The sequence below is a fragment of the Rhinichthys klamathensis genome, unplaced genomic scaffold, assembly GCF_029890125.1.
Source record: "Rhinichthys klamathensis goyatoka isolate OS25496 unplaced genomic scaffold, OSU_Roscu_1.1 h1tg000266l_1, whole genome shotgun sequence".
Lineage (NCBI taxonomy): Eukaryota > Metazoa > Chordata > Actinopteri > Cypriniformes > Leuciscidae > Rhinichthys > Rhinichthys klamathensis.
This window is the reverse complement of record NW_026606787.1, coordinates 515117-536912: the sequence shown is the minus strand read 5'-3', so window position 1 is coordinate 536912 and position 21796 is coordinate 515117. Positions and strand designations below refer to the sequence as shown.

The 21796-nt window shown below is 36.5% G+C and overlaps 1 protein-coding gene across 3 annotated transcripts; it reads left to right on the top strand.

Moving 5' to 3' along the window:
• Positions 1 to 522: 522 nt before the first annotated feature.
• Positions 523 to 21601, top strand: ulk1a (unc-51 like autophagy activating kinase 1a). 3 transcript variants are annotated; one of them, XM_056267928.1, is made up of 28 exons: positions 523 to 894; positions 987 to 1079; positions 1361 to 1402; positions 5062 to 5094; positions 5353 to 5389; positions 7191 to 7364; positions 7724 to 7797; positions 8246 to 8347; positions 10127 to 10185; positions 10774 to 10856; positions 10971 to 11021; positions 11109 to 11197; positions 12186 to 12318; positions 12421 to 12466; positions 13835 to 13918; positions 14536 to 14643; positions 14749 to 14858; positions 15394 to 15462; positions 15556 to 15668; positions 16133 to 16308; positions 16433 to 16545; positions 17337 to 17462; positions 17573 to 17739; positions 18682 to 18854; positions 18957 to 19075; positions 20034 to 20191; positions 20298 to 20430; positions 21342 to 21601. In XM_056267928.1, the coding sequence occupies exons 1-28, from the start codon at positions 805 to 807 to the stop codon at positions 21392 to 21394; spliced, it is 2808 nt and encodes a 935-aa protein (XP_056123903.1). In that variant the 5' UTR covers positions 523 to 804; the 3' UTR covers positions 21395 to 21601. The 3 variants fall into 3 exon arrangements, with proteins under 3 accessions (XP_056123903.1, XP_056123904.1, XP_056123905.1); XM_056267929.1 differs by lacking the exon at positions 13835 to 13918; XM_056267930.1 differs by lacking the exons at positions 523 to 894; positions 987 to 1079; positions 1361 to 1402 and having other exon boundaries at positions 5077 to 5170.
• Positions 21602 to 21796: the final 195 nt, after the last annotated feature.

Below are 21796 nucleotides of genomic sequence, written 5' to 3'. Positions count from 1 at the left end.
TTGGAGTTTGTTTGTGAATTTGAAGAAAAAATTATATGTTAATTATAACATTTAATAGTATTAATATATAATGTATTAATGATGTTGATGGTATTAATGTATAACTTTGTAAATGGCAGATAGAAAATATAGCAAATTTAACAATAAATAAGGTTGGGTTATGTAAAATGTGCTGTATGTAGACAGACAGATCTATAGATGGTATAAATGTAGGCTATGCAGTGTATATTCATAATAATGATCAATTGCTGTTTAATTATTATAACTAATAATATATTTTTCCCACATACAGAATTAAAAATAACTGCAAGAAACTTGCAGTCAACCTGAAGTCAACCTCTCAGCTGTTCTAAAATTTCTGTCCCGGCTCTTTGACAAACGCATGCGCAGATGCAGCCACAAGTCAGACTGATAGCGCGCATGCGTGTAATGGACACGCACAGTTCAAGTTTTTTTTGTGAAATGCGCACGCAGAACACTTTCCAAACAAAACAGTGCAGCCGAGGCGTCAAGACCGACAGTTTCCGAATCTAATTTAGCACAATTTAGTGAGCTTTACTTATGAAAAACAGTGTTTTAAAATAGTATGATCAAGATGACAGTGACTTTGGTTGTATTAACAAGAAGGTAGCGAATACCGATCATGACCGAAGTGTCAGATTGTTTGGGTGCGAAGCAGCTGATGGGAAGCGATATACGGGTCCAGTTCTCCTGTAATGTAGGGATCCACGGCACACAGACAGATCCCTGACACCCTCAACTCACCCGTGGATTTACTGAGCTGCTTTCAACTTTAGACAAGCGATGGAAAGCGTTGGAAAATACGAGTTCAACAGGAAAGATTTGATAGGACACGGCGCTTTTGCTGTGGTGTTCAGAGGAAGACATAAACAGGTAAGTTGTACATTTCCTAATGTTCGTAACAGAATATGCAAATAATCATTCTACACGACTGCCATAAAGTAAAACGATCTCTTTATCCATAGAAACCTAATTTTGAGGTCGCGGTGAAATGCATTAACAAGAAAAATCTCGCCAAATCACAGTCGCTCTTAGGAAAAGAAATCAAGATATTAAAGGTGAGTTTTCCTAGTTAGATGTTGGGAGCGTTTGTTTGTGTACGCACATGATTGCTTCCTACTTTTAACATGTGCCAGTTTATATATTCTCACAGATATTGTTAAACATGTCGAAAATCTGTGACCTGTTCGCTATTTTAAAGACTTCTAACGTTACATTAGCTAACTTAGTGACGTTTAGCTATTGATATAAACAATGGTTTAGCAAATATCATCACCTCTTTATAGCAGTTACATGAGCTGCTGACTAATGTAGTGAATCCCGTGTGTGTTTTCCCCAGGAGCTGAAACATGAGAATATTGTCAGTTTACTGGACTTTCAGGTATGTATCTGCTTACTATCTGCTATAACTCGTGGGAATTTAGTTATCCTGGGTAAATGTCTAAGCCTACTGTGTTATTTTAAGTGGTTTCTAATCTAATAAAACAGAGGGGTTTTTTTTCATGTTACTAGTGAGGATATTTATAACTCGAATATCGCATGGCTTGGTGTTGACATTATGGGTGCAGTTCCCTTCATCTGATTGGTTAAACCCCGCCCACTGATGATGTCACACACTGTTTATTAGCAGCTTTAGCCAGTCAACCATGGCGAATAGATGTATATATGACTCACCATGAGTAATGATTTCATGTTGCAGTATCTTGCATCAGTAGTGAAACCATTATCTGATCTCTCTGTGATATCAAGGTGGGCAGAGAAAATTGATAAACCCTCCAACTAAATCTCATACCTCTTGTGGCAGAAGTAGCTAGGCTACTAAAAATAAACAGGCGAATGGCTCACGAAACAATGGCAGCCATGACAGATGTCTATGTCTATTGAAGTATACACCTAACACCTGTGCACGCATTAGCCAGCACCTGCCAGCCCAGCTCACCCTTTTAACCAACTGTCTCTATCATTTGCATACAGAACAGACGTTGTCTGAAGTAAGATTCCCTTATCATGAATAGAGGACTGGACTGGACTCCAGGCAGTCGAGCTTATCTGATGGCAGGTGGTTGTCTCAGGTGTAGAGCTTAAGAAACTTAACACAGTGGGTTACACCTTCGATCTTGCGGTATTGTGCCCTTCAGCAAGTATAACAGGTTTACTTCAAATTGTTTGTAGTGTTATATTCTATTCTAAATTGGGGTTTCCCATTGGATTTGTGAGGGAACTGCAGGGGTTACTGAACTGATGAAAACCTATTTAAAAGTAAAAAATATTTGAAAATATTTTATAGGTCAATTTTTTTGACATACACAAAAAATAGAAATCCCTGTTGTAAATTAAGGTACAATTAAAGTTGTATTTTATGCAAATTTTTGTACATTTAGTGCACTCCACTACACTAGACACCTAGTCCCAGATTTTCCTTTTAGATGGTAACTTTTTTAAACGAATTGCAGCTGAATGGACTGGATTGCATAGTCAAACCTCTCACCACATTATCCTTTGAGAATGACCTGACAGTGAACGCACACAAATAATTAATGCTCACTCCATTACACCTCACGCACTGCTAGGACTGACACAGGAGCATTTGATACTAAACAAACCTGCAATTATAGGACCACCACCTTCGACTGGCTCCAATATCAGTCTAATCTCCATCTGGGCAGCATTTATAGTATTTTTCATGGGTTTGTCCAGCTGGGTTGATCAGCTGCTCAGCAGACGGCCGCCAGGCATTGGATCCACCTGACAGCACAATGTGCACCAGGTGGCTGGCTGCTGCCCTGCATGAACGCCGAACAATAGCACAAGAAAATTACACTTATGCTTAGTCAGTGAAACCCAACCCTCGACCCCATCCCGCACTCATGGAAACATGCTGTGGAACAGCTTTGAGTTTAACGATATTTGTTTTAAGCTTATGTTGTTTCAGTCTTTTGTTGTTGAGAAACACCTTTGAATTGTATGCTCATGCTGATGGATCATAATGTTTTGACAGTCTTCTCTATGGCCTTGTAAATGCGTCTAGAGAAGATAATTTGAGTGTGTTTTGCCCTGTGTGTGGTCTATAGCCTTGGGCTTTACCTAGTTTACTTTGCATTACAGCTGATGGCCTGCTTTCATTTCTCATGGATTCTGCACAAGCACACACACAGGAAGCTTAACGTTAAGCCTTTATCCACAGTAATTGTGTCACACTTATAAAATTAGCTGTTACACAACTTTGAAGTCAGAATGGTTTGTTGTCTTTCATAAAACAAGTTCTATGTAATATGTTATTAAAACACGCTCCTCCCAGTGCTCTGTCACGCTGGCCGGCCGGCCGCTGGTGTGTATGTCAGTCAGCTGTGGGTAATGACACCTCCTGCTTCTGTCCCGACTGCTGCAACACACAGGGCCTGCATGGAAATTGGCCAAATAGGACTTGTTGCACAACAAGTTGGCCATTTTCATACCTCGTTCAAATGGGTCACCATGGCACTTGGCCTGTGTGGGACACGTTGATCAGCTCCATTAATCCTTTCAGGAGTATAATTTCTACATTGAATTTCATTGGCATGAATGGGCAACAGACCACCTAAAATCCATACTGGGTTGGAGTATGCACGCTAGGGGTCAAAGGGCATTTTTAAGGTGGTTTCTCCTAGTGACTACTGTACATTAAGAGGCTCTCAAAGTTCATGATTTGGCCAGTGAAGAGCATGATGTTGCACTCAATGTGCATTTGTTTTGTGCACTGATTAGCATAAAAACATAATCTGTTCTGTTCTTTAGTATGAAATTGAAACGTCTGGCATACAGATCAGGGGTGTGTTTTCCAAAAGTATCGCTAGCCAACTATGGACGCAAGTTCGGTAGTTCAACGTGTCTGTGTTTCCCGAAACCGTAGTTCTAACGAACATTCGCAAACAGCATCGCAAAGTTGTGTGGTTGGAACGACAGCTGTCGACCTGTGGTTAGAAGCCTAGTTTCTTGTTTGCATGACATGTGGACTTAATAAATCCTTATCTTGAGCAAAATAAGCAAGCTGACATTCAGTACAATCTGTATCTTTTATTTGGAATACGTACAAATGTCATTTATGTCGTTTAGTTTGTCAAGAGATTGAAAGCACCATTTTTGAAGAGTGCGCATGTGAAGACGTGCTAGTACGTAAGAACGAGCCTATGATTGAATCTTGAAATAAAGCAAAATAACTGAAAATAATTAGAAAAAATTCTCAGATGCCATGTCCGTAATTTATAGCAAACATCTAGCATTAATTCGATCTCAAACAGATTCATTAAAAGTTATTACTCCACCACGTGCATGACATCATTAACCAACGAAATGTGCTCAAACATATATTATCATCAAATATACACATTAGGAAGTCCACACAATTATAATACTCAAAAATATTATTCAACAATAATAACAGCATTATTAATTGTGAATCAATAAGTAATTATTTTATATTATTATAAATCATATTACTTGTATCATTTTTATTTATACTTATACCATTTTTTAATTAGTCATTCTTTTCAGTAATTATTATTATTAATTATTTTTTGGATTTAAGAAATGAAATATATCTGATAAGAAGGGGGGCTTTTTTTAGCTTCAATTGTGCACTCAGCTTTAGAGATAAACTAAAGCTATTTCATCACTTTTGTGTGCTACATTTGTCCTGCCTTAAGCAACAATTGAAGTTTTCACAAAATAAAAGATCGCTATTTTAAACTCAAATGCAAAAGGAACAAATTCTCACAGCCCAAGGTACCTGAAGGTGTTAATCAAATAAAACCTGTCCTGCAGACACTTATTGTGATTTGTATTGCTTGCAAGCACATGCTATAATAACACACTCTTGATAGAAGGCTTAGGTAAGGGTAGGCTTTGTATGATGACTCACTGGCATCTATTGTGTGTCCAGCCAGAGGCCCGTCCTGATCTAGACAATGTAGAGTTCCTGCCATGGCTGTCATATGGCATGTTGCTAGGTGTTTCCTTTATATTGTAAATATTTAACTGTGTGCCACATGTCTCTGTCTGCAGGAGATATCGGGATGCGTCTATCTTGTCATGGAGGTGAGTCCAGATGGCATGCTGCACCTCTCACATAAACCTCAAAATAGACTTCGTGGGAAGTAGAGGAAAATCAGAGGTCAAATTTCACCGTCCCTTGCAGGATCTCCTTTATGCAAAGCTTAATTCACACTTCTGTGTTATTATTGTCAGTATATAGCCATTTGAAGCCCTGGTGTTATTGTGATTACAATCTCTTCCGATGAGAGTTTGTTTTGTGTTAACTGTACAGTTACAGTGTTTGACTGTCTCCTCTTACAGTACTGCAATGGAGGAGACCTAGCAGAGTATTTACACTGTAAGTACACTAACCTTATTTCAATATGTCATATGTCTTTCACTAGTATGTGTATTATGTCTACTGTATTCTGAAAATGACAAATTCAGATGCATCAATACTTCCCAATACTAATAATTGAAAAATAGATATTCAATTTGAGATTTGCTGAAGATTACATTAGTAAAAAGATTACATTAGTAACATTGTTACTAAATTATTAGTGTTTTTACAGTTATTAACTTAAAGTGAGAGTTAGATTATGGAAAAGGTAATGTAAAATGTATATTGGAAATGAGCATTCCTATCCCTATCCCCTTTTTGCTAATCTAAATGTTCTATATCTCTTAAATTCAGCTATTGGGATGATCTATTGGAATTGTTTGCATTGTTTCTTCATCATCAACTTGTTTATTCACAAAAGGACGATGTATCTTCATTTCTCTAATTCTTTCTAAGTGAAGGTTTGTTTAATAAAGGCTGATTATTGACAGGACTTAAAAGGGATAGTTTACCCAAAAAAATTGTCATAATTTACTCTCCCCCATGTTGTTCCAAAACAAATCCAAAAAGTTTTTCTTCTGTTGAACACAAAAGTTAACAGACAGTTGCCTGTGGCCCTTGACTTCCATAGTATTTTTTCTACTATGGAAGTCAATGGCTACCGTCAACTGTTTGATTACCAAAATTCTTATATATATGTATATATATATATATTAGGGCTGTCAAACGATTAATCACGCTTAATCGCATCCAAAATAAAAGTTTGTGTTTACATAATATATGTGTGTGTACTGTGTATAATTATTTTTAATACATAAATACCCACACATGCATGTGTACTTAAGAAATATTTGCATGTATATACTGTATATAGACTGAATGTAGGCGCCGAATTGGCTAGTGATTTGACAGCGTTACCCGCCACAGTTGATCTTTTCCCGCATTTATCGGGTTGGCGGGTGTTAATTTCAAACCCTGATTATATTTGTGTTCAACAGAACTCATACGGGAACAACTTGAACGTGAGTAAGTGATGACAAAAAAATGTTGGGTGGCAAAATTTGACAAATGTTTTCAACATTTTTGGGTGAACTATTCCTTTAAGACCAAAGTCCGTTTCTCGAAGGTTGAAGCTTTAAACTTGCTTTGGACTTGCTCTTGAAACTGCAGATATATTCACAAACAAACAACTCTCCTGATCTTTCCTCAGAAAGATAATTCAGGACCTCTGAGAATAGCTTAGTTTCACACATGTGCTGCCACAAATAGAGCCTCTTTGGAAGTGGTCTCACCCAGACACACACACACTTCGGGGTTCCAATACATCTTCATCTAACCATAAACTTTTCAGCGTGGCTATATTTAACATGTTTGCATTGGCCACTCTTTTTCAAGCCATCAGGCATGTAGCGTTGTTCAGCTTTAGATTCATGCCAGCCTCATCAGGGGCCGTGTTTGCCTTCACCCGCTCACCTCTTACCACAGACTCACTGGCACAACACCAAGATCCCCTGCTGAAACTCAAACCAGAGCCTGACCTCATTCACCTGCCAGTCTGTTATCTGCCCTCTCCTGCAGTGGAAAAACATGAGGGCTAAAAATAAGACTACATGAAACCAGCATGTTTTGAGTGGAAGGAAAGAGGTACACTGGGAGAAGGGGGGGCATGGACTTTTGGAGGTGGATGGTAGCTGGACATTTTGTTTTTGATGGATTGCTACCTCTTTGTAAACAATTATGTAATATCCCACAATTCAAAGATATATATATATAACTATTAGTTAGGTAATTATTAAACTATATAACTTTTTCTTCATAGCTAAAGGCTCTCTGAGCGAGGACACGATCCGCATGTTACTGCAGCAGTTGGCGGGAGCCATGAGTGTTTTAAGGAGTAAAGGCATCATTCACCGTGACCTAAAGCCCCAAAACATTCTCCTTTCGTACAGCACAGGTCGCAGGGCCAACCCCAACAACATTTGCATCAAACTGGGTGAGTGCTCCGGGTCAAAGTACACAGTTTCTACTAAAAGAAACACAAAGACTGGTCATGGATCAGTATGTACTGATTATGAGACTGTAAGATTATGAGTTATCAGGTTTGGCAGTGGTTGGCTGTGGTGTTTTTGTTCTTGTGTTATGACTGCGGTTTGTTTTAGGTGTTTACGACGTTGTTCTGTTTGCTCTTGAGCGTTATGTAGACACTGTGTGTCACTCCACAGCTGTGTAAAGTCAAACAACTAAAAGACACTGACTGTAAACATTCGTGCACCACCTTTCACTACCAAAACAAGCTCCCAAATGTAGTCCTTTGCACTATACACTGATTTTCCTTTCTATCTCTCCCTTTAGCTGATTTTGGCTTTGCACGTTATCTGCAGGGAAACACCATGGCTGCCACGCTCTGTGGCTCTCCTATGTACATGGTGAGTACTTGACTTCAAAACTTTCATGTTCAGTATTATCCAAATGTTAAGGAACAGGCTGCAGGATTAATGCAGGAATAATAAGTTGACGTATCGTATCGTCAAGCATCAATGATGATGGTGGACCATGTTGTGCTGAGACACTTAAAACACTGGATCATGAGCTGCTATCATGTAAGAACACAGTGCCACGCTTTACTCTGAAACACACTGTCACAGCCTTTAGTGATTTGATAATCACACTAAATCACACTACGATTTTGTAGATTTTTTTATTTCATTTCAATTAATTGTTCAGCCCTACTGGAAAGTATGCCATATTAAAGTACAGCTTTTACTTGACTTGTTCGAAAAACAGCAGCCACGTATTAGATATTCTGACTAACTCTGTGTGACTTGACTTACTCCATATATTTTTGAGTACTACTTGTCTTGCTCAACTTTCCAGGCTCCTGAGGTCATCATGTCACAGAATTATGATGCCAAAGCTGACCTGTGGAGCGTAGGGACCATCATCTACCAGTGCTTGACTGGCAAAGCCCCATTTCAGGTCAGTGACATACACAAAAACACAGCACAAAAACAACAAATTGTATGACCCAAAGAGAGAAAGCTTGTTTTAACCTGTCACACGCACACTCACATCTCTCTCTCTCTCTTTCTGCATTTTATATTTTTGAGCTTTCTCTTTGAAGAGTGTGGATCAATATAAAGGGATAGTTTACCCAAAATTAAAAATGATTTACTAAAAATTAAAATTATTTACTCACCCTCATGTCTCAATACAGACCAAATTTTAAGTTGTTATTTACTGAAAATCTTTCATGGAAGTCTTACAGTCTTGTTTTTTGGGGAACTCTCCCTTTAAAGGTTTTTTTTCCCCTCAGAAGAATGTCTAAACCACTAAAAACAGATTCAATATGAGATATTGTTGAATAAAATAGCCATTTACCAAGTTTAGGGTATTTTAGGTCTAATATTCTGCTAATGCGAGCACACAATGTTTTGATCAATTTAAAACATTTTAATAAAATACTGAATAAAAGTATTAATTTCTTTCTTTTTTTAATAAACTCTTACTGACCCCAAACATTTTAAAGGCAATGTGTAATAATCAAGAAAAAAATGCTATCAATTGTGAATTTCTACTACGTCACTACTGAAAACCTTCTGGAACCTTTTCATTGCGAAAGCTTAACTGGCTGGCACACTCGGTTATTTATGCCCTGTAGAGTGTGAAACATGATTGTGACATCTCACTGATAAACATAACCATATGCCTCTACAACTAAACACACACTCTGATTTACTAACAAAGACTCACACCCAAACATACACACATGCCCACTCATACAGTATGGGCGGCATCTCGGGTTGCACTACTAGAAGAGTGAGTTCTTTTTTCTGTGTGATGAATGTATTGCAAAATAAAAATGCATGTTTGTGTAATTAGTTTCTGCAGTACTTCCTCTGAATATTGCCCCAGGCTGAACATTATTAGTTTATGATAATTCATTATTATAATCCTGAAAGGGTGATGCATGTGCCATCATGTATTATTAGGATCACCTCTGTTCACACTGCTTCCACACAGCTAACTTTTGAGACCCCTCTGAGCACACAGTCAAAACTGTGTCTATTTATGGGTTCACATTTTAGCCTTCAGAAAGAGTTAGTTAGGCATTAGGAGCTCCTGGGAGTCTTGAAATGTGATATGAGTCTGCAGATGGGTCAAGATGGGTCACTGAGTTCATTCAGAACAGACCAGTCGCCTCTATCCTAGCCATTGTGTTGACCTCATCCTGCATGGAAATATTACTTTTAGTGCTTGTTCCTGCAGCCATTAGAAAGCCTTTATGATTTGTAGAAACAGTCCCTCTAGTCTAAAATTTAACTTCAGATATGGAACAAATGTTTATATCCCAAACAGCCAGAGTTTATAAAGAAGAATGTAGTAAAGTCATGTGATACTGCTCACAACAAACTATAGTTCAGTATAAAGTCTAAAAATATGCATGATATTTGCCTTCAAGGTAGTGGATAGTTTTAAGTGAACCAACAAAATCTATATCTAACTAGATTTGAGTGGTATTTGATCTTGCAAAACCTGCTGTAATGATGCTAAAGTGTTTCTGGAGAGCAGTTAGAACATTGCTCAAGTACTTACTAGCCCAAGTCGAAAGATATTCAGATTCAGGTCCCTCCCTCATTGTAAATTCTTAGTTTTTTTTTTTTTGCCGTCCAGATTTTTTCCCCCAGATGATCAGTTAACTATAATGAGGTCAACACAATTTCTCAAATTCTTTCTCTTTCTAAAATATTTTTCCAGGCAAATACTCCACAGGAACTGCGGCAGTTCTATGAAAGAAACCGGAGCCTGAGTCCCAGGTAAGTGACCCTGAGGACTGCATGTTAGTCATCAATCAACATGATCCGGTTTAGTGTGTGCTATACAGTTGCAAAGGTCTCTGGTGTTGTAAATTTGAAATAATTTATTTGAAAGAAATTAATACTTTTATTTAGCAAGGATGCATTAAATTTATCTAAATCTTTTTAACTTTCTATTCATCAAAGAATCCAAAAAAAAAAAAAACATTTTTCTGTTTCCACAAAAATATTAAGCAGCACAGCTGTTTAAAACATTAATAATAATAAGAAATGTTAATTGAGCACCAGATCAGCATAGAAAGAGACTTCTTCTTCTCAGGCAAAAGCCACTCCAAACCTTTGAATGATAGTGTACACAAGGCAGTAGAACTGGTTTCTTTTCTCTCTTCCATCTTTCACTACTTTCCCTCTTTAAAATGAAAGCCTTATTTACTTACCTAGACTGTTGCAATGTTTGCTTTCATGAGTATCGCTTTTCTACTCTGGCAACACAAAGAGCCCTTGCACAAGAATATAAACATGCACACAGAACTGTGTTGGTTGTGATTCCTGTCAGTGTCTAACACAGCACCTAAATGCTTTTCCCAGTATTCCACGTGAAACCTCCAGTACCCTAAGGCACCTTCTGCTTGGGTTGCTGCAGAGGAACCACATGGAACGCATGGACTTTGGTCAGTGGACACATACAATCACACATTTGACTTTACAAGACCCTGTAGGAATCATAAATTGACAACTTATAATAATAATAATAATAATAAATAAGTGATTATTGTCTATTTCAGATAAATTTTTCCACCATCCTTTCATGGAGGCCAGTACATCCATGAAGAAATGTACGATTATGATGTACACTACTTTTTTCAAGCTATAGCTATAGCTTTGGTTACAGTAACATTTACATCTGTTCATTGTTGTCTTAGCCTCTCCAGTGCCTGTGCCCACCTATCCCAGCTCTGGCTCTGGGAGCTCCAGCAGCGGTTCCTCAACAGCACGCCTCACTCCTACTCAGGTAACACAGTAACAGCTCATGATGCATGAAATACACCTTTTTTAGGTGTATTGTGATTAGGGCTGTCACAAATGATTATTTTACTAATCGAGTAATCGGTCGACTATTTTGGCGATTAATCAGATTTTTTTTGGTGTGGTTATAAAAATAGACCTAAGCAAAGACCTAAACCTTTAAAATTCCTTAAATACATATATAACAACGAGACAATGCTTTTTGGTTCAAATAAAGGATCAAATGCAAGTAATCATATGGTTTTAAAGAACAACACTGTTAAAATACATAATATTTACCGCAGATCAAATCCTTGTTTAATATTTGCCAAATGACATTTAATTCAAATGCTTCAATATTTGGTCACCTCTTTTAAATAGAAATGCTACAGCCAGTGTAATTTCTTGAACAAGAATATGTGGACATCAAAACATGCAAACTTTTAATTATTTTGTTTTATTTTTAAATCACGATGAACAGATTGCATATTTAGAAACAAATTGATGTTTGCATAGGTTTTTAAATGTTTTACTTACGAATCTGATGAAATGGCACGCGTTGCGTTCCTATATAAACATTATAAGCAACCCAAACTCACAGCATATGCAGAGATGGAGTTTGAGACGCTCCACGCATGTAAATGATAACAGACCATGTGCAGCAGGATTTACTGTGAACGGAGCCGCTCTGAGCACTTAATCTACACGCATATATTACTTATATTACGCATATATTACTTACACGCACTTAATCTACACGCATATATTAAACCCGCAGGACATATATTTATTTAATTGAATCGAAGCCTTTGTGAATTCACAATACTATAGTATGGTTTTTAAATCGTTTTAATACACCATGCAGCCTTAGAAAACGGTTCATGGATTCTCGTCTGTGGAAACATGCTTCCATTGGCTTCTTTCAAAAACGTACAAAATTTTACTGACCCCAAACTTTTGAACAGTAGTGTATATATAAAGTATTTTCTTGACAGTCTGACACTGAAGCTCTGAGGCCCCTCCCTCAAATGAACCCCACACCGTCTCCAGGTTCCCAGCTGAAAGACTCTTCCTCTGAATCTTCCTCTGAGTCCGATGACTTCGTAATGGTGCCGGCTCAGTTCACCAGTAAGATGAGCCCTCACACTCGTTGACCTACTTTGGATTATGCAACAAACAAACCTGCTTTTTTTGTACAAATATAACATCTCAATCTGATCACTCCTGTAGGTGAACTAGTCTCAGCAGAAGGGCAGGACAGTTTGATGCGCAGCGGGTAAGTACGTTTTTCCAATACTTTAAGGGTTAAAGTGACACGGCCCACACACATAGTGTATATAGTTACATGCAACATGCTTCTCAGTTCTAACCTACACAAGAGATGTGCTTGCATTTTGTCTCTGCACTTAACACAATGGTTTGCATGTTTACCAGTGTCACGTGTCGTGAATATTCATTTCAAGTATGTCAGTTGACCTTTTGACCTGATGACCGTTTGTATGGTTCTGTGAAGAGGTCTGTTTATGTGTTGACGCGTTTGTGCAGTGAAGGACGAAAGACATTACGGTCATGATAGCAAAAATTGCTTGAGTATAACGTTTCATTTTCACTATAAATTTTCTAATAAATTTTAGCATTTTTTTTACATTTGTGTCTGTCATCTAATGCATTTATGAGTTAAAAGACTAGTTAAGATACACGTTTATACACTACCTTTGAAACGTTTGGGGTTTAGTTAGATGTTTTAATGTTTTTGAAAAAGATTGTTATGATCACCAAGGCTGCATTTATTTGATCATAAATACAGTAAAATCAAGTAATATTGTGAAATGCTATATCAATTTAAAATACAACTTTTCTATTTTGATATATTTTAAGATGTAATTTATTCCTGTTATGGCAAAGCCTTGGTGAGCAATAGAGTCCTTTCAAAAACATTAAAAAATCTTAATACAGAACGTTTAGGGGAAAAACATATTTGAAAGGAATGAAAAACAGGATTAAATACAAAATTTTGATTAAAATTCATTTAAAAAACACTGATTAAAGTAAATATAAAATTTGATTTAAATAAATTGTTTTAAAAATGTTTGAAGTGTATTTATTTTTCTACTTCGTGAAACTAGGATTGAATTGATATAGAGAGTACATCAAAATGACTACAAATAAAAGTATAAAAAACGAATACAGATACAAATATACAAAACATGCTCAGGAGTACAATATCAAATATTTTTAGATATATATATATTTGCAGTATACAGTGTGTATATATTTTTTTTTTTTTGCGCACACATACAATAAAATCTTGATATAAATAAATTCAGTACAGAATCAAAATATCTAATTGTTCAGAATCAAATTGAGTAGAAAGATGCAAATATGTAACAAATACAATATTTTACAAATAATATTTTACAATAGTATAGTATACCAAAAAATTTGAATAAATTGGGTCTTTAACCATTATATACAGCTGCCTTTTACATTTTAGGATAGGGTTCCATTGCATAAGGGTGATGATCATATTTGGGGTCTGTGGCATGTAATCTAAAAGATTGAAAAACCCTGGTCTATATTATATAGTTGGATGCTTTAATAGCATAACAATAATGGCATAACTGTGTATGTGTACTATTTCTAGAAACTCACTGCTGGGTGTCACTGCTTGTGTGGGTCAAACGCCATCATCCTCCCCGTCTGTCAGAGCCTCCCCAAGCCCTTCCAGGTACTGTGTGTGCATTAGTATGGAGATTAGCATTTAATATGGCAGAGACTGTAAAAACACACACTCTCACGAGCAGCTCACTCTAAACAATAGCCTTTGTTTGCTTGTGTGAAGTGAGAGACAGCTGTCTGAGCTAACGTGACCGGAGAAAGCTGAAATACTAGAGATGAAAGTAATTCACAGATCACCAGGGAACAAATGGTTTAAATGTACAGTCCTTAGCATAAGTGAACACACCCATGCTAAAGTTGACTAAAAAGATGAATAAAAAATCATCTTTTGGAAATTGGAAATCTGCCTGCCTCTATGGGAATATAACATAGGGGTGTCCTGACTTATGCCACCTGTATTTTAAGGAAGAACATTTATTTATTTATGATAAATTATTCATTCGCAAAGAAAATTGGTGTCCTTAAAGGTTGGAATTTTCCTCATTTTTTTAATTGAGGCATTAAGATCAATTTCCAAAAGCTGATTTTTTTTATTAATCTTTTTAGTCATCTTTAGCATGGGTGTGTTCTCTTATGCTAAGCACTGTATGTTTGTGCACATGACATACCAATCACCCCTCTCCCCTCTCTCTCTCTCTCTCTCTCTCTCTCTCTCTCTCTCTCTAGGCCTCTGGAGTCATGTGGCAGTAGTTACGCTCAGTCTGTGCCTGTTCCAGTGCCGACACAAAAACACAACTACCAGAGGATGGAGCACAACCTACAAGTGTCTGACAGGTTGGGTTTATTTCTATCTCTCTCTCTCTGACATAATAAGGATGTATAAATGTGCTCCTGAATGCCCCATGCATACACACATGAGCTCTGTTTATGTTATTTCAGGACAGCAACACCTGTACATCACTGCTACTCAAATGGATTTCCAACATGTGGAAGAATCAGGGCTTCTTCGGAATCAGAAGGATCAAGACCGTTTCTACCTTCCCCACAAGGTAAAGAAACCAGTTTTTGATTTGCATACTTTACTAGTAGAGAAAGAGACTCTAGCGGCGGTTTTTTTTTTCAGGAAGCTGGAAATAACGAATAAAGTCAGTCCTTTTGTCTGAGTTGAATTAAAAACAAGTCTTAATTATACAAACACCTGTCAAAGGTCATGGAAAGTCATGGAAATCAGTTATTTGGTAACTAAAACTACAATTAAAAAGTTTTCAATAATTGAAATAATACATATTAGATGAAAACATTTAAAATGACTGACCGAAGTAAAATATGTTGGAGTTGAAGTACAAAAATTGCTAAACCTCAAACTGAAATAAAAATTTATTAAAGCTATATAGAAATATTAAATAAAAGTAATAAAAATGACCAAATTACTAAATCTAAAATTAACTGAAAATATAAAAATAAAAGTTAATTCAAATTAAAAATATTTGTAAATAATATAATAGTATATTAGCATTGGTCAAAAGTGAGGACACCATGTGTTTTTGTTGATCAAATAGAGAATGGTGTTGTTGTTTTTTTCAGTGGGAAATGTTCCTGAAACACCCAGTCAGCCCCAGCCTATTGGCAGTAAGACGGGGTTAAATGCTGCAGGTGAAATACCTGTTTCACTGCATATCAATTCGATTTTTTGTAAGACTTCTTGTTCCAACTTCTCATTTTTCTCTGTCTCTGTTTGTCTCTTAGATCAACGGCCTGGTCAGGTCTCTCCTCTATTCACTGACCTGACAACCTTAGACACAACCCTGACTCACAGACTCAGAGGTCATCAGCACAGCCCAGAATCTGTAGTGCACAGAGTGAGTAACTGTTGCTGGCTAATCAGGGAATGACAAAACATAAACACAAAAAACAGCTCCACCGCCATAGTGTGTAAACCACAGGTGTTCCTGTTTAGAGTTAGGGAGTCAATAGTTTTGGCAATGACTTCAACACAGACCTTAGTATAATACATGTTTACTTTAGTTAAAACACATTCAACTGAGAATTTGATCAAATGTGAAATTTGATCAATTATTCTGTAATGTTGAATGGCTATAATTACTCATTTCATCCCCAGAAATTGAGTAAAACATTTTTTATTTAAAATATACCATCTTAATGTTGAGTCTACATTAATTTGGATATTCAGTGTGAAAATATGTATTACAATATTAAAATATTTAAAAACTTTTAATGTTTTAATTACAGAAAAATGTGTGATTAATTAGTTCATTTTTTTAATCAGTTAACAACACTAATATATGACTACTTTTCAATTCAGTGGGATTTGTATCGGCGACCCATCTCTGGTCAAACTCCAAGTACGGCGCTGGTTCAGCGAGGCCTGACCGCCCGAACCAAGGCCGCGTCTGACCTGAAAGATCTGGCACAGTACCCGGCTACAAGGCCCCGTGTGCCACTTCTCAAGCCAGCGGAAAGAAGGGACATGGTCAAAAGGTATTATTAGTCAATAAGGCTTTAGTTCAGGGTGAAGAAAGCTTGTGCATTCACTGCAGTGATGTGATTTCTGGAAGACGAGTTTGTTCCATAGAGCTGTGTTTATGAGTCATTTGTGTTGTAGGTCATTAAGTACCGGCCGTCTCTCAGATAAGCTGCTGAAGGCTGTGTTCGGACATCAACTTGACAGGGGCAGCTGTGAGAGCTTAAATTCAGAGAAACCCATGGACACAACAGGTATGAGCTCATGCTAACACAGTGATGTTAGCCACTCAACAAAAGACAAGCTTTAAAGTCAGCATGAAACAAGTTGCGGTAGTCTTTTTTCCCCTTATGACGTTTATTCGAGTGAAACAGCTGAAACTAGAAAAAAATGTAGAATAGGACTTGGGAATTGATTGGATGGTTGAATAGTTGTGGTTTGCTATTGGTGTTGAAAGATATAAAAGAGCTGTTTCATATCTATCCTTGAATTGTTCAACTGGTCGAGGTTGATAGGGGATTCAGGAAGTAATTGGTAATAAGTAATCCAATACTTTTTAGAGAGAGCACAGTAATCTAATTACACTGTTGAAGATGTACTTAATATCTAGTAATTCATTACTTTTTAGAGTAACTTACCCAACACTGGTTCCCTCAGGAAGCTATAATCGTTATAATCTATTAATTACCATAAAAATATTCATACTGGGCATACAAATGGAAATCCACCCCAGAAATCTTCTTTATTATTTTTATTTATTTTCATTCTATTTTATTTTATTTTATTCACAAATGACTGGAATACTATCTTGACCCTGTATTTAAAAGTGCCATAACTATGTGCAGTTTTGAATGTCTAAAGTTTATGACTATGCTATAAGTCTTACAGCGCCAATTATCGTATGCCATGATAATACCTTTTTAAAGATGTTTTGTTTATATCGGTAGTTAATCATAGTCATAGACCATATTTTAAAAACATGGCATCAGGCACTTTTCTTAGTGTATCTGCTGTTTAAAATGCCATTGTGTACTGATCTCTGTAGCACCCCCTTGTGGCAATGATGGCATAGAGCAGGGCTCAGGGAGTCCTGCTGGAGTTGTGTTCATGCTGGGCTCTCCTGAATTCGGACTCACACCTCCTCACTCTACTCGACCTAGACGCTTCTCAGGTGACACTTCCATTATTTTGCTTAATGAGATTGAAACACATTGCATTTGTATGTTATTGTATCTGTTAGACTCACAATGTATTTTCAATTCACCTCATCTGTTTTTGAAGTGGGCACTCCCAGCCCAACGAGCCCTGGCTGGACCTACGGTCATTTGCACGAGGCCTACGGTTCACCTGAAAGCCTGCGCTGTGGTTACACAGATGCCATTGCAACAAACCTCAGTGAGGACGTGGCATTTGTGCCACCTGAACTGCCAGAGGAGACGCTTATGGAGGTAAAATAATTGGGCTATACATTATGTATGAAAAATACAGTCAGTCAGACAGTCACAAGAAATAAAACGCTTGTGTACCAGTATATTGGATCCGTGCAGCTCTTAAAGTGACACAGCCTAATATTCTTGCTGCGCTGATGTCTGTTTTAATGTTAATAAAAAAAAATCGCTCCCTACTCTTGACTGAATAGCTTTTGTAACTTTAATAAGGATTCATGTATATTTAATTTATTAAGCTATTTTATTTATAAGCTATTTTACATTTGATTACTGTATTTCTGTACCTGAAAACTACTGTTAGACCTGCCTGAAAAGCACTGTTTATTTCAAATGCGTCTTTGTTTTGGTGTATTTATCTATTTATGTTAGCCTGTTGAATGTTAAATGGATCCAATCCATGTTCAATAGAAATAATTTGATGATCTACTGTACAGTATATGCATAGTATACAGTACTGTATATGCATGCATTTTTTTTATTTGCTCATTTAAAACATGATCAAAACACAAATCTATTTTAATGACAAAAGTTCAAATAAGAGAGCAAGTGACATACCGGTATCGGATTCGGAATCAGCCAATAGTTGTTTGTTAAAATCAGTATTGTTATCTGGAGGGGAAAAAATCCTATCAGTACATCAATTACATACTAATTACAATTTATAAATAACTGCTTTCTATTTAAATATATTTTAAATATAATTTATTCCTGTGGTGCAAAGGTGAATTTTCAGCATCATTACTCCAGTCTTCAGTGTCACATGATCCCTCAGAAATCATTCTAATATGCTGATTTGGTGCTCAAGAAACAGTTGTGCTGCGTAATGTTTTTGTGAAAACCATTTTTTTTTTTTTTCAGGATTCTTTGATGGATAGAAATTGTCTATGAGGACCGAAATAATTTTTTGTTAAATTGAAAATGCCCTCCTCTTCTTCTACACAGGAGGGGCATACAGACTTGCTGAGCCGACTGCGCTTCATTCTAGCCTTTTCCTACTGCATCACAGAGGTCGCTCGAACAAAGGACAGTGGGGAAAGGAACATGGCACTTGATGCTTCATTCTTAGAGCAGAGCATGGTGGCTGACCAGATCAGCCTGCTGAGCCATGAGTGGAGGTGAGATACTACTCATTCATGCATACACATACACGTGCTTATGTGTCATGTGTATGATATTACGTCACGTACACTGTGAGTGATGTGCACATGTGTATGTAGCTCTGCAGAGCAGCTGGTCCTCTATATGAAGTGTGCCGAGCTGCTGTCCTCAGCGCTACACACAGCGATGGCCGGGATCAAAGAAGGCAAACTCTACCCATCAGGATCTGTTAAACAAGGTAAGTCACATACTCCAAGCACATAATTGCCAAAAACAGCCAACAATCTTAATGCAAAAAAAAAAAAAAAAACGGTCCCACTTCATATTATGTTGCCTTAACTACTAACAAATGTTAGGTACTTGTACTTATTGTGTTCATGTTGAGTTGCAAAACACTTCTGCTGCTATTGAGGTGGGATACGGGTAAGATTAGGGACAGGTTTCATAGTATGGTTAAGTTTAAGGGTGGGTTATCGGGTAAAGGAAGGGTTAGCAGTGTAATTATAGAAATTAATTACATGTAATTACATTACATAATTAAACAAAAAAATAAACTTATTAATTACAATTTTTGTACATAGTAGTTCATATAAAGTGGGACCAAAATATCTCTAAATTATGCAACCATATATATAACTATATATCATGGGGAAATTGTCCAAATTATGATTTCTGTTTGCCAAAATAATGGTTTGATAATTGCGTATGTTACCTTTTGCATTTGAACCGTTATATTAATTGTTTTGTGTTTCTTGTACATTGCTTGTAATACTTTATTTTTAGTTTCCCTGTTTAGCATTTTACATATAGTAATAACAGTAAAGTATGCTTTATATGTATTTTATTTATAATTTATAATTTGTATTACTCATATTAGGTGCATATACTCATGTTAGGTACAGTATTACTCAGTATTATTTTATATAAATTACACTGTAACAAGGGAATTTTAATTTGTTTTGTATCAACATTTTTGTGAATATTGTGGGGTTTTTTTTCCAGAATTCTTTGATGAATAGAAAGTTTAATAGAACAGGGTTTATTTGAAATAGAAATATTTTGTACCATTCTCTTTAAATGACTTTACTGTCACTTGTGATCAATCAAAAACTGCACATACTGTAACTGTATAAAACATTCATTCTGATTGGTATGTTGTGTGTGTGTCATTGTGTGTGTGTGTTTTGCTCTTGCAGTAGTACGTAAGCTTAATGAGATGTATAAGGGGTGTGTGAACGCCTGCCGTTCTCTCACTGAGAAACTCCAGCTCTTCTTCAGCAGCAAGCAAAGACTGATGGACCGCATGAACAACATTACTGCTGAGAGACTCATCTACACACACACCGTTCAGATGGTATGAACACACTCATGTTTGGTTTCTTACAATATGAGGAGAAACATCTCCGTATCTAATCTGTAATACTAATATTATGAATTGCACTCCTCTCTTATATGATCAGGTACAGACAGCAGCGCTGGACGAGATGTTTCATCATGGAGAAACCTCTGTAGAGCGATACCATAAGGCCTTACTGCTGATGGAGGGCCTGTCTTTAATTACAGAGACTGCAGACATAAACAATATCAACAAATGTGAGTATAACACACCTACTCTACAGTTCTAAAGTTAGTTAGTTAGTAGTTAGAGGTTAGTACTTATATACTTTTTTTAAAAGAAATTAATACTTTAGCAAGGATGCATTGATCAAAAGTGACAGTACAGACATTTATAATGTTACAAAGATTTCTGTTTCAAATATGAAAATATTATGGTTTCCACAAAAATATGAAGCAGCACAATTTGATGATATTATGAAATATTCTTGAGCAGCAAATCAGCATATTGGAATAATTTCTGAAGGATCATGAGACACTGAAGACTGGAGTAATGATGCTGAAAATTCAGCTTTACCATTACATATATATTACATTTTAAAGACTTGCAAAATAAAAAAAAACAGTTCTGTAATAATACTTCTTTTTTTTGTATTAAATAAATGGAGCCTTGGTGAATATGAGATTTCTTTCAAAAACATTAAAAAATCTTACTAAACTCAAACCTTTGTAGTGAAAACACACTAGTTATATAGATTGCTCATTATTCATCTCATCCAAAGACTTTATATACAAAGAAGGTGCACTAATATTATTATGAATGGGAGAAAGTAAAAAGCGCAATATAGCGGAATAAGTCCTCCCTTATAAATAAAAGAGCCAATCGCCAATTAGAAGCACTTGTTGCTATAAAAACAGTCAGTGTTTCTAAGAGACGCCTAAAAAAATGCATTGTTTGTCATGATTTGAGCATTTAGAGAAAAAAAAATAAGACAGTTGTTGTCAGATTTCATTGGTAATTTCAAATATGAAATGTAATTGTAAACTTTGGTGAACAGCTTTGGAGAATTTTATGTTTCCCCGTTTCAAAGATGGCCTCCGAGGGAAATGACTTGCCTTAAAGGGACTTTGTCTTATCTCTGATGTACATTTGTTTGCCCTTTCTGTAGGTAAACAGTGGATTGTGCGGCGACTCTCCTCCCTTCAGCCCAAATGTGTGTGATGCATCATCAAACCCAAAATATCTACATCTCTTTTAATCAAAGTTGCAATTTTAAATTTCGTGAAAGGAAAAACTCACACTCACCCACTCATTTAAAATGTGATACTTGGTTTCCAAAGCCAAAGAAAGGTGAGAAAAGACTTTTTCATAATAGACAGAGATGAAATCTCCATGATGGCACTTAAAGTGATGACTTTAATCTTAGCACTATGATATTAAGACAGTGTTGGGGACTGAATGAGCAACAGCTTGGATGCTTTTCATTCAATCATACTAAAACATGCCTATAACGTTAGTCTCATGAAGTTACATGGAATTATCCTGTTTTGATGGGCTTGTCCTACATGTTTTTGCATGATTCTGAGGAAATGATAGTTATCTGCTGTATCTGAAGGGAATTCA